This window comes from Neovison vison, chromosome 9 (genome assembly GCF_020171115.1).
Source record: "Neovison vison isolate M4711 chromosome 9, ASM_NN_V1, whole genome shotgun sequence".
In the NCBI taxonomy this organism is placed as follows: Eukaryota; Metazoa; Chordata; class Mammalia; order Carnivora; family Mustelidae; genus Neogale; species Neogale vison.
Window position 1 is genome coordinate 80,578,796 of NC_058099.1, and position 12,150 is coordinate 80,590,945.

A 12,150-nucleotide genomic window follows, 5' to 3' on the forward strand; every position below is an offset into this window, starting at 1 on the left:
ATGCTAATCACATGTTTTCCCCTTCCCTCCCTTTGTCTTTTTGTTCCCTTCCTGTGTTTGTTGTACCTCCTGTTGTGTTTCCTCCATTGTGGGTCCTTCTCCCCCTGGATGTCGCTGCCACCTCCATCCTCCCCCTCTGCTCCTTCCTCTCTCACCTCCTCCCCTTCCCTCACCTCCTCCCCTTCCTCTTCTACTCCCTCCTCCACCCCTCGCTCCTCCCTCCTTCCTCTCTCACCCCTCCCCCTTCCTCTCCTTCTTCCCTGTCCTCTCATCTCTCCCCCCACCCCTTCCTCTCTCACCACCACCAACAGCAGCAGCAGTTGCAAGCTCAGCATCTTTCTCACGGCCACGGACCCCCAGTGCCCCTCACGCCTCACCCTTCGGGACTTCAGCCTCCTGGAATCCCGCCCCTCGGGGGCAGTGCTGGCCTCCTGGCGCTGTCCAGTGCTCTGAGTGGGCAGTCTCACTTGGCAATAAAAGATGACAAGAAGCACCACGATGCAGAGCACCACAGAGGTGAGAGGCCGGGCAAGCCAGATTAGGACTTGGTCCTGATACTCATACAGTGCTGCAAAGTTGTGTGCACCGCTAAGGAAAGCCCCACCCCATACAGAGCTAAGAGGAACTGTCTGTCGCAAAGCTTGGCCACTGAAACACAGTCCTCCCTGGAAGTTTCCAGGGTTTGACGTGGGCATCTGTAGATTTCTCGATCTCTTTAGATTACAGGCATCTTGACATCTTGGCAACTGCCTGGTTAATGCCAGTGGCCTGTACCATATTATGGAAAACTGTTAACTGCTTAATTGGGTAATTTTCAAAGAAAGTAATGTTGTTAAATGGGGCGAAATAAGAAGTTAAATTTGAAAGTGAATGTGTTCAAATGAAAGGTTTGATAATTGCATCTGTTACTACTTAGTTTCATAGGCTTTAATTCTAGTATGCATTAAATATTGGGCAAAATTGCACTTGACTAATTTTTTTGAAGAAAAGTAATTTATTCTGTCAAGAAATAAAAAAATAGGCTTTGTGTATGGTTAAACTGTAAATCTTATGTTTACAAAATACTGTAATTTTCAGGAAATCACTGTATTAGGAATGTGCAATGACTTATATAAATAAAAGCCATTTTTAAAACTGTTTGGGGCTTGTGTTCTAATTATTCCCCCCTTTTTTTTATTTCTGTTCTTGCCTCTGTGTCTGAACGGGCATGTCTGTGCGTTTCTTGGTAACCTCGGGAGCAGACAGAGAACCGGGCACAGTAAGTACTCGAACGCCTGCTGTCCATAAACACGTTGCCCTTCCAGCAACGCATCCCAAACAGCCTTTCTTTAAACACGGCCACAGACACGCATATGCTCCCTTTCACAGTGACCTGGTTTCTTTCTTTTCTTTTCTTCCTTTTTTTAAAATACGACTTTCCACCCCTCCTCCCCTGACCTTTGTCTTTTCTTTTTTCTTCTTTCTTTCTTTTCTTTTCTTTTTTTTTTTTAAATAAAACTTTACTGAGATGAGAGGGACATGATTTGGAGGCAAAGCTGTCTGCTAGGATTACTCACTTGGAAATACACTTTGATCTGTATGTGCCCCATACCCACTTTAAAAACATGTTTATCATTGCATTCCGACTCCCATCTTGCCTGTAATTTTAAGAGTATTCGTGTTTGTCTTAAATCAGTCTTAGAGGCAAGAGGTCACAATCCATATGTGAAATTGGTTAGTAATGTGTTATTTCTACCTAAACCATTCATTATCCTCTGCAAATGCATCTTAGTTGCTAGGTTTCCATATCTAGGTTTTCTTTCGTAATTGTCCTTGGAGGGTGAACTTGAACTCAAATTTATTTTTGACCAAAGAACTGAGCGTCTGAGTGAGCTCTTGAAACGAGGAAACTCAGTGGATGGAGGCTCTGGGCTTATAAAGGTTCATTTTTTTTTACCGGCCTAAATCTTACCCATTTTACATACTGCACGTTTAATCTGTACGTGTATCTGCCAGTAAGCTGTGGGGAGATCGAATCTAAAATGCATCTCTCAAATGTTGTGGAGTAAATGGAGTGAGAAATTGGCCCCTTTTCAGCGAGGATAACCTACAGTTTCTGCCTCCTTTCCTCCTCTTCCTTTTCCTTCTGAACCTGGCAGTATTTTTTTTGCCAGGTTAAATCTAAATATAGTAGCAGAATTGGGATGCTGAACTTTTAAATCATTCTGATCCTTTTTCCAGGAGCTTTGGTGATGGGTTGTGGGGGAGATAGGTAATTCTTTAGTGTGCAAAGAGTTCTTTCTCCCTCTTCTGTGTGGAATAGTGGCTACTTTAAACATTCTCTTTGAGACTGATCTTGGTGCTTTTATTTTTGTTTTGTGGGGTTTTTGGTTTTGTTTTGTGTTTTTTTGGGAGGGAGAGAGATGGGGGGTGGGGCCAGAGGGGCAGAGGGAGAGCAGGTTCCATGCCCAGCTGGGCTCCATCTCATGACCCTGAGATCATGACCTGAGCCCAAATGAAGAGTTGGTTGTATACTTCATTTATAAGGTTACACTGGGGGCAATGGATAAGGGTGGAAAAGTTGGGGTGGTAGCTAGTTTTAAAATTCTTTTAAAAAAAATTTTTTTTAAAGATTTTATTTATTTATTTGAGAGAGAGAGATCATGAGAGGGGAGAGGTCAGAGGGAGAAGCAGACTCCCTGCCAAGCAGGGAGCTTAATGTGGGACTTGATCCTGGGACTCCAGGATCGTGACCTGGGCCGAAAGCAGTTGCTTAACCAACTGAGCCACCCAGGCACCCCGCTAGTTTTAAAATTCTCATAAAGTTTTCTCTGGAAGATGTTTGGGAGGGAAAGGGGAGAAAAACTCCAGCTAGGGAATAAAATACCCTACTCCCAAAGTACAAACGTAAGTAAACGGACTTTGATGGAGCTGACCTTTACGTTTGTTGCTGTCTCTGGCACTGAAGATTGTCCTCTTTTGTGCCACGTTCACTCCGTGGAGTGTCAGATTAAGAACCCTAACCCTGGACCGAAGAACAGAGACGGCAGAAGATGTTGAGAAAGCTCCCGTCCCGTAGTCTGCTGCAGGTTTTAATTTATTGACCCAATTCTAAGTTTGAAACTGTATTTCTCAGTTAACTCTCTGTTCCCGGTACGGTTTCACCTTAAATCCCTGTGTGTTTGTCGAGTGTTTGCGAGACGTACAACAACACAGGAAGTGTAGCGGTTGCTAGGGCTACGTAGGCCCCACATATTACAAGCCCTTTCTCGAAGCACTGAGGAGAGGTGACATGTAGATTTCAGATCGTAGGAAGTTTCAGCAGGAGTTTTAGATGGTGTTGGAAGGGGGACTGTAGTATGTATTTCTCCGAGATGCGGTGGCCAGAGCCGTGAGTTGAGGTGTGCCTGCTGAACCCAGAAGGGCCGTGTTCCAGAGTTCCATGTGCTTCTGCGTGTATTAAATAACCTGTTTGTATTTTTGGCTCACAGATGTAAGCGAGAACTTAATTCACTTGGGGAAGTGGGGGTGGGGTGGAGACAGGGTGAGGACTTGTACACTCCCAAGTGCAAAACAATCCTTGGATTTCGATTGTTCTTTTAGGTCCTCGAGTTGAGTTCACGGCCAGTGAACTTTCAAGTCAAAATATGGCAGAAATGTGGCATAAGCCAGTCCGTACAATACCATAACACAAATGGTTACTTAAGGTGCTATTTGCATGTCTCTTTTACATCAAATTTTTCACACGTCTTAATGATAATTTGAATGGGTATTTTTGGAATAAGTATATATACTGTGTTTTTGCCTAATTATTAGAGACCTCTCCAGGTGATGATGATATAAAATGGGAAAGCTGCACTAATTGATAACCTAAGCATTTAATTCAGTCTGTAGAGGGGAATGAAACTATTCACTGTCCACATAAGTGGGGTTTTGCTGTGGTTACATAAAATGAAGTAGCTCTTTAAACTTGTGTAAAATTGAATATGAGAAGCAGTGGGTAATGAGATGATGTGTACTGCTAGGGACTAAAATATTGTGGTACTTCTCTTTTTAATAAAATGGTTCGAATTATAAAGTCAGATTTTACGGGGCAGAAAAAGTCAGTTGATGACTCTGTATTGCTGCTGGTTTGGGGTAGCTTCATTTTTGTTTTTGCTTTTTTCTTTTTAAACCAGTGAGGGGTTAAGTCCAGTTTGCTACAGGACAGTGGTTTTCAAACCTTAAGGTCTCAGGATCTTTACCTCTTAAAATTATTGATGACACTAGAGAATTTTTCTCTGTGTGGATTATATGCCTGGAAATTTTTTTGGATTAAGAATTTTTTTTTTTTAAAGATTTTATTTATTTATTTGAGAGAGAGAGACAGTGAGAGAGAGCATGAGCGAGGAGAAGGTCAGAGAGCGAAGCAGACTCCCCATGGAGCTGGGAGCCTGATGTGGGACTCGATCCCGGGACTCCAGGATCACGCCCTGAGCCGAAGGCAGTCGTCCAACCAACTGAGCCACCCAGGCGTCCCTAAGAATTTTTTTTTAAAAAAATCAACAATTTTCCAAAACAAAAATTTAGAGTGAGAGGAGTGGCTTTGTTCTGCTCGTTTGCAGGTATCTTTGGTGCGTGACTGAAGAGAGGATAGATATATTCTCATTAGCTTTTGTGCCCTCTCTGTTGAAATACATGGTTTTGGTTGAGATATAGAAAGAAGATCTGGCCCCAGGGAGATTTGTAACTGTTTCTGGGAACCTCAAGCATCCTTGGACCGAATGGAGAACCTCTGTCATATGTAAGCCCAAGAAGTTCTGAAACATTCCACGCTAGTATATGGTCTGATTTTTTCCTGCTGTTCTTTCTGTGTTGAACAAATATGATAATTACATGTATCCAGTACAGCAGTCAGGGACTTCTCTAGAGGGAACGTGAGTATGTATGGATTTTCATCTGCTAGTCTAAACCAGATTTGTAGGTAGTTGGTGTTTATTTTTAGTGACAGAATTGTTACGATTGCTAGTTTAAGGTTATTTGTTAGGAAAACCAACGTGCCTTACTGTAGTCTGTTTTAATGTAAAACCCAAGAAAAAAATGAAGTTTCACTAAGAACAGTGAAAATATGGACACTGTTTTTTAACTTTCTTCTTTTTTTCTTTATTTATTTATTTGAGAGAGAGAAAGAGAGCACAAGTAGGCAGAGAGGCAGGCAGAGAGAGAGAGAGAAGCAGGCTCTTTGCCAAGCAAGGAGCCCGATGTGGGACTGGATCCCAGGACCCTGGGATCATGACCTGAGCCAAAGGCAGCCACTCAACCAACTGAGCCACCCAGGCATCCAACTTTCTTTTTTTTGAAAGGGATGAATGATAAAGGGAAAAACTTTTAAGAGGTTTTATTTTGCTCTTTGGCTGTTGATTTTAAATTAAGATCTGACTATGGTTTTTATTTACTTGCAAAACTTGTTTCTTTCTTTCTTTTTTTTTTTAACATAAGGCTGCCTGTCAGAGTGCTATAGTTGAGCAAAGAAACATGACATGACGTAACAAAAGTGACTTTATTTCTTATGTAGTAATAAAAACTTCGAATATTTCGATTAATGTGAAGATGAGTTGTGTTCAGTTTTGGCTGAAGGAAATCTTCCAGTAAGTCTGCTTGAAAGACCTGGAATCCGAGAATTGTCAAAGCATTGTATAGCCATACAATGAAAAACATGACAGAATTTGTGTTTTGCTACTCATTCGTTTAAGAAATTATTTAATGAGCACATACTATGTGCCAAGCACTGTGTAAGGCACTGCACGTAGAGCGGACCCTTGCACCACATGGGTTTGAACTGAGCGGGTCCATTTATGTGGATTTTTGTTGACAAACCCAGGATGGCACCATAAGTGTGTTTTCTCTTCCTTACAATTTTTATTTAAGGTTGTCTTCTCTAGCTTACCTTTAAGAACATAGTGTAGAATGCGTATACAAAATACGTATTAATCAACCGTGTTATCAGTAGGGCTTCCCAGTCAACAGCAGGCTATTAGTACTTAAGTTTTGGGGGAGTCCAAAGCCAGGCATAGATTTTTGACTGAGTCGGGGTGGGGGTGCACCCATTTGTTCAAAGGTCAGTTGTATGTGCTACCATTGTGCAGTGATATCTTTTAATGTCATAGCCACATACTTGCTAAATGAAAAACACTGGAATGCCTAACACTGGTGACCACTATTTGGACTGTTTGGAAGAGGGAGGAGATGATGGGGATATATGTCTGGGAGAGACTCCAGAGCATAGGGTATGTGGACTTGGGGGGGTACACGGGTGGGTTTCAGGAGGTCCTTGAGCCCCTCTAATACTGTCTACAGAGTGTTCTGAGTTGGAACTCTTTACCCTAATTGTGGAGAGAGATGATAACCTTTATCAAATTCTTAAAAGGGGTCCCTGGCCCTGAAAAGTATAAGCACTGTTAATGTATTTAGAGGTCATAATGGTGCAACACCATCATCTTACCAATAAGATACCAAGCTCAAGGTGGCTAGGTACTTCTAATCATACAGCTAATTAAAGGAGGTAGAGACTTAGATTATGTCTTTCTGAGGGACTTGGTTATCACTCCCATAATTGACTTAGTAGAATAGAACGTATTTTAAAATAGTGATGACAGCCATCACTTTATTTAATATAATGTGGTGTCTTTATTTGGTGTTTCTTCTGCAGCTGTTTTCCTTAACTAGTTAATTGGTAGGACCAGATCCTACTAGATCCTACTGAGGACCACCCATGATTTTTTTCTCAAATCACACTCAGCACTTTAGAGTGCAAGGAGAACGTAAGATGTGAATTCCTTTGGGAAATACCTTACTATTGGCCTTTTAATGAAATTGTACTTTTTTGAATATCACATTAGCTCCCAGTAACCCTTGGGCATGGGGTGATAAGGAGAATATGGGTTTTGAACAGAGACAGATCTCAGCGGTCTTCTCGTATGGGCCAGGTGTTTCATCCTTTTGAACTTCCCCCTCTCATCTATAAATTGGTGATGGAGGCTGCCTCCTGGGGTGAGGGGTATTAGGGACCATGAACAGGGACCATGAATAGCAAGCCTTTAGGAATGGCTCCTCATTGTTTCTACCTGCAGAGTAGCAAGACAGCCATACATGCATTACTGGTCACATTCCGTGTAGTTATTGGTGGTTTCTTCTCCTGTTTTCAAGCGTGTGAGGAAGTTGTTTAGATGTGGGCAGTGTTTCTCAGTATGGAGAGCAGGGGACTGTCCACAGCCCCTCTTGAACTTGGTTGGGCTCATGATACTCAAGTTCATCAAAGGAGGAAATGTTTCTGCCTAATGGTTTATGAATTTATCTCCTGACTTATTTCAAGGGATTGCCTGAAAGTGAAGGATGAAACTGAGATGAGTCACCTAAAATTTCAACATTTAGGCACAGTGGAAAACACTTAAGTTTTTTTCAGCAGTTGTCTCAGCAGATTTCCTTTTTGGCAAAATTGAAAACTATGTGCTTAAAAAATAGATCCTCTGGGAAAACTGCTCACTGCATCATTGCCGTGAGAAGGGTGAAACCTGGAAAAAAGGAAAGGGACAGTGATTTCTAGATGGTAGGGAGTGGTCTGTCCTATACCAGGTGAAGGCGTGTGTTTATTGTGGACACCATAACTCACCGGGAGGGTATCGGGGCCTGTGTGTAACTGGAGAAATGTTCAGGTTTTATCTCACTGTGCTTTCAATGAAGATGGGGCATCAGGCATCTTAACTGAAAAACCCTAAAGCAGATACAAGTATATATTACCTCCCTCCGAAACTCTTTTCAGATTTCAGTTCATGCTCTGTGATTAGAAAACATAACACCCACCATTTAGAGCAGGTTTTTTAAAATGTTCTTTTCCTTTTAGCCCCATGATCATTTTTTTCATTCCCTCTGAAACATAGTAAGCAAGAAACTCTGGGTCTCTATCTTTTAGGTGAGGAGAGGCAGAGGTGAGTGCCATCAGATATCCAGGTTATCTCACAGGCAAGTCCTGACCCAGGGCTTTCTGGTTTCTTGTACTAGAAAGTTTGTCCTCAGGGACTAGAGAATAAAGAGGGACAGTGACAGCTAGCTAAGCTGCTCTACGAAAACTGCTTTTAAAACAGTTTGAAATATAGATTTGATTTTTGCTGTCACCATAGTCTTAGTGGGGGAAATCAGTTGTCATGAGGGCATTTAAAAGTTCTTTGGAAATAATTATATTTATCATCGGCTCTCAATGTGTGTGTGGGGGGTATTTTTCTTTATCTGATATGATGCAAGGGCTAACTGGGGGCTTTGTGTGTGATGCTGGGGTTATCTATCTCCTTCTCTAGTGGGTCCCCCAGCTCACCTGTTTACTGGGTCTGTGTGCCTTCTACGTGGCTACTTTCCTTCCTGGGAGTTCTGAGTGAACCGCTCAATCTGCATCTGAGAGTGTCTCAGCGTTCCCAGATCGAGGTGCGAGAACACGTGGGTTCTTTCTCATATTTTGCATTCAAACTGTACGAAAAACCGACGTGTGCCTTTCAGACCCGCCGCACAGCCAGGGCTCCTGAGATCCCATGCGATGCAGTTGCCAAGTAGACACATTTCCACACCTTCACCTTCTTACCCTCTTCCCCATTGACAAGTGGGGATCCCGTTAGTTTTAGGGGTTAAAAACACATTTGTTGAAATGTCAGACAGAATCCGAATGACCCGTTGGACTGAAGCAAAAAGTACAGCGCAGGGTGATGGCTTAATTGGTACCAGGTGTAGATCGGGAAGGCGCACAGATGTGACGGGGTGCGTCACTACCTAATTGTTTTAATGTTCACCGAGAAGTTAATTGTTAGTGTAGAGTGTGCTAGCAAATTAGGTTCCCACTGCCTTAGTGTAACTGAGGATAAATGAGGTGTCATGAGTTTCCAGTCTGTACCTCTGACACAAACACTTTTCCTGCAGGGAGGAGAAACTTCCCAAGGGGAATCAGCATGGCAGCTAAAGAAATCCATTTGAATAATGTGCATTATTTTCACATTAGGGAAACCTGTCTAGCTTCTGCTGTCTCCATGAGCAGGTTTTCCTTTCAGATTTGCTGCTGGTGGCTTCAGGGTTTAGACATGGTTGGCAGAAGACTTGCTTTGAGGTCTCAGAATCGCTGAAGGAAACATGAGGGTTCTGTCACGAGTGTTCTGGTAACACTGACAGGGAAACATTCCATTAAACCTGCTTTCTTTCATATTTTCTGGAGTTTACCTTCCAGAGTATCTCCATTTACATGAACAGCCATTACTGTTAAATTGCTAAGGAAAAGTGAAAGTCTTGGAACCAGGGAATAAGGACGGGTTTTTGTCCATACGGAAGCATCTGGGTCTCTCTGCCTCAATCTTGAATGGGTATTCAGAGCATGAAATGGAAACATCATTGTCCAGAACGGTGAATATAAAGGTAACACAGAGTCCAAATCGTGAGGTTTTCTTCTGATTCAGCTGAATCTTCTCTCCAGTGCAGCAGGCTTTGATGCTTTACCGTTGGAAGTTTTTACATGAAGATGTGGTGTAATGTTTGCACTTGGATGTTTGTTTTTGTTTTAAGAGAATGATCGTGCACTTCTGCCCACTCGGTTCAAACACGCTGCCAGCGCTGTAGTTAACTTGCACCCAGAGAACGACAGCAGCGGCTAGTCCTGGTATGTGTGTTTATGAAACATGGTTTACCCAGTTAGAATGATTTGATCTGGATTTAGGGACTAGAACTAGTCAACACCAGTTGTAACATAAGAAGATCTGCTACTTTTCCTTTTCTCCTCTGAGTGGCTCTTTTAGTCTTGTAACTGTTCTTAAGCATCACGCTCCTGTGAGTGGGAGAAATGACCCGCAGGAGGCATGCGGTAATGGTAGGCAAAGTTGGCCTATGGTCAGTGAAGGTGCACCCTGAGATTTTTACGTTCCCTAGATTTTTTAAGAGAGAGAGTTCCCTGGAGGTGCACGTTTTCTCGGTCCTTGTCCTTATCTCTTTGTTTCATGTGTAGTTTCCACCTACAAATGGAGAGAAAGACACACCAATGGGGCTAATTGGTCTTGTGGACCCTCTTTCTGACTCTGGTACTTAATGCTCAATGAGGATCTTTTTTCTCTAGAGACTTGTCAGATAGATCTCTCCCTTTATGGTTTTACTTGGCTGCATTCCCGTAAGTGTGTACAAGATGTAAGGTACAGAAACTCATCATGGTTCTAGAATTTTAGTTTGTTTTGAAGTCCTAGTGTGTTTTCCGACCTTGATTTGCTCAGATTCGTAATCTCCCCTCTGGGCTATATAAATGTCCAATTTTGAGTTCTCGTGGAAGACACAAAGTAAATAAGATGATTTTGTTTAGTTAAAACAATTTTAAAACAAAGGGAAACTTTATATATACAGTCTCAAAAATCCCAGGCCTCGGGACATTTGTAATAGAAATCTGCCCAGTAATTATCATTTTTTAAGAATTCTGGCAGACACTTAAATTTTACCAGCTGCAAGGTGAATAAAACATTGAGTTTCTTGGCTAGCGTTACAGTATATCAGTCAGTGTGGTAATACTAGTTCTCATGCTCATCGAAAAAAAAAAAAAAAGAAAGAAAGAAAAGAAAAAACCTGATTCACAATTAAATATTTATTTGGCAGATTAAATGTTTGAAAATGAACTTCACTTGATGAATGCTGTTTGGTAGATTAAAGGCTTTCAAAATATGGACTCTGGGAGGAGACGTCTGGTAGCAGCTAAGTCTTCAGAGCTCCCAGCAGCCAATGATAGACGTCACGTGAAAGGGTGCTGTGGGGCTCTGGGCCACTCTGTTGCTCTGTGCTGAGGCCTGTTTTAGTGCACATCTTGGGTCATAAATGGCAGGATTTGTGAGTGGAAAGGCAGGCATTTGGGACTGTTTTCAGGTCGTTTTAATGTCGGATGTAATTTTTAAAATATGTTTATGGCTTTCTTATCGTGGCATAAAACTATGTGTGTGTGAGAGAGAGAGAAAGGGAGACAGAGACTGGTTTGCTGGGAGGGGGGCAGTGAGAGAAAGCATGCAGTGTGCATTAGGCATTATTATGTAACATTAGAATGTTAAATGGTTAAACGTTAATGGTTAAAGAGCCATTGTGACTCTTAAGTGATAAGTGTGTGGGGACAAGTATTTTACATACATAAACTGAGTATAAGAATCACTCCTCTGGGAGGGGAGATGCCTTGACGTAATGGAAAGAGCTTTGTGACTTTAAGTAAATGGCCGCCTTTCTCTGGTCAAGCCTCCAGATAAAAGGGGTGGGGGGAATGAAGAAGATGATGAACAATAAGTCTTTTACGGTTGCTTTGGCCTCTTCAAAGGTGTGATTCTAATTCACTTCTGTGTTTCCAGTGCACAGGTTTTGAAAAAAAAAAAACAAAACGAAGTCAAGTAACCTTAATTTCATTATTTTGCAAATGGCTTCTTCTTAAATATTGATTGAATGCTAAACATTAATGTTAAATGTGATACTATGTTATTCTAGTCCAGGTCTAACAAATCAAGATAGAGTCAAGATAAATTTTGAAGATCCAAATGATATTCATTCAATACCCAGGTATAATCTCTTTATTGTTAAAATGTGTATAAAGTGGCTCATAATGACCATCAGTATGATGGTTATTCCACCCCTGGGTCATGATGAACATAAGCTGGTGTGTGAGGAAAAAACAGATCATGAGGGTGAAAGAAAAAACAACCAGAAACACTTCTGGTGTCATGAGACGTTCCAGTAATAACTGTGAAGTCACTTGAGTTTCTGGGGAGCACACGAGGGAGTCACGAAGATTAGGGTCACCTAGGCAGTCGTTAACCAAAACAGCTGTTGTTGCTGATGGTGAAGTTCATTAGGCTGGAACCATTTGCTTAAGTCAGGAACGACAATGAAAGCAGTGTCAGGGCTGAAAGATGTCGGGGACAATTACACAAAGAAGACTGGGTTCATGGGAACAGGGGTAAAAGGAAGTGGTCCATTTGGGGCAGGGCTGCCTCGTGAACCCGATCCCCCCTGGCTCCTGACTGTGGCTCCCCCAGGCCTTCCAGCCCACAGTCCTTGCTGCCTTGTTTTGAATCCATTTTACGGCATCAAATGTATGATGAGACACTGTTTTGCAACTTGTCTGGAGTCTGCCATTTTGAATGGAGCCAATTT

General features: G+C 42.1%; 1 protein-coding gene across 4 annotated transcripts in view; it reads left to right on the forward strand.

Moving 5' to 3' along the window:
* The window catches only part of TLE1 (TLE family member 1, transcriptional corepressor), an 86,278-nt gene that overhangs the window by 42,262 nt on the left and 31,866 nt on the right, over positions 1-12,150 (forward strand). For 2 of the 4 annotated variants that reach the window (XM_044265825.1, XM_044265828.1), the window contains exons 7-8: positions 312-516; positions 1,242-1,258. In XM_044265825.1, coding sequence (XP_044121760.1) covers positions 312-516; positions 1,242-1,258 — 222 coding nt within the window. The remainder of the gene's footprint in view (positions 1-311; positions 517-1,241; positions 1,259-12,150) is intronic. The other 2 variants (XM_044265827.1, XM_044265829.1) reach the window with 1 other exon arrangement.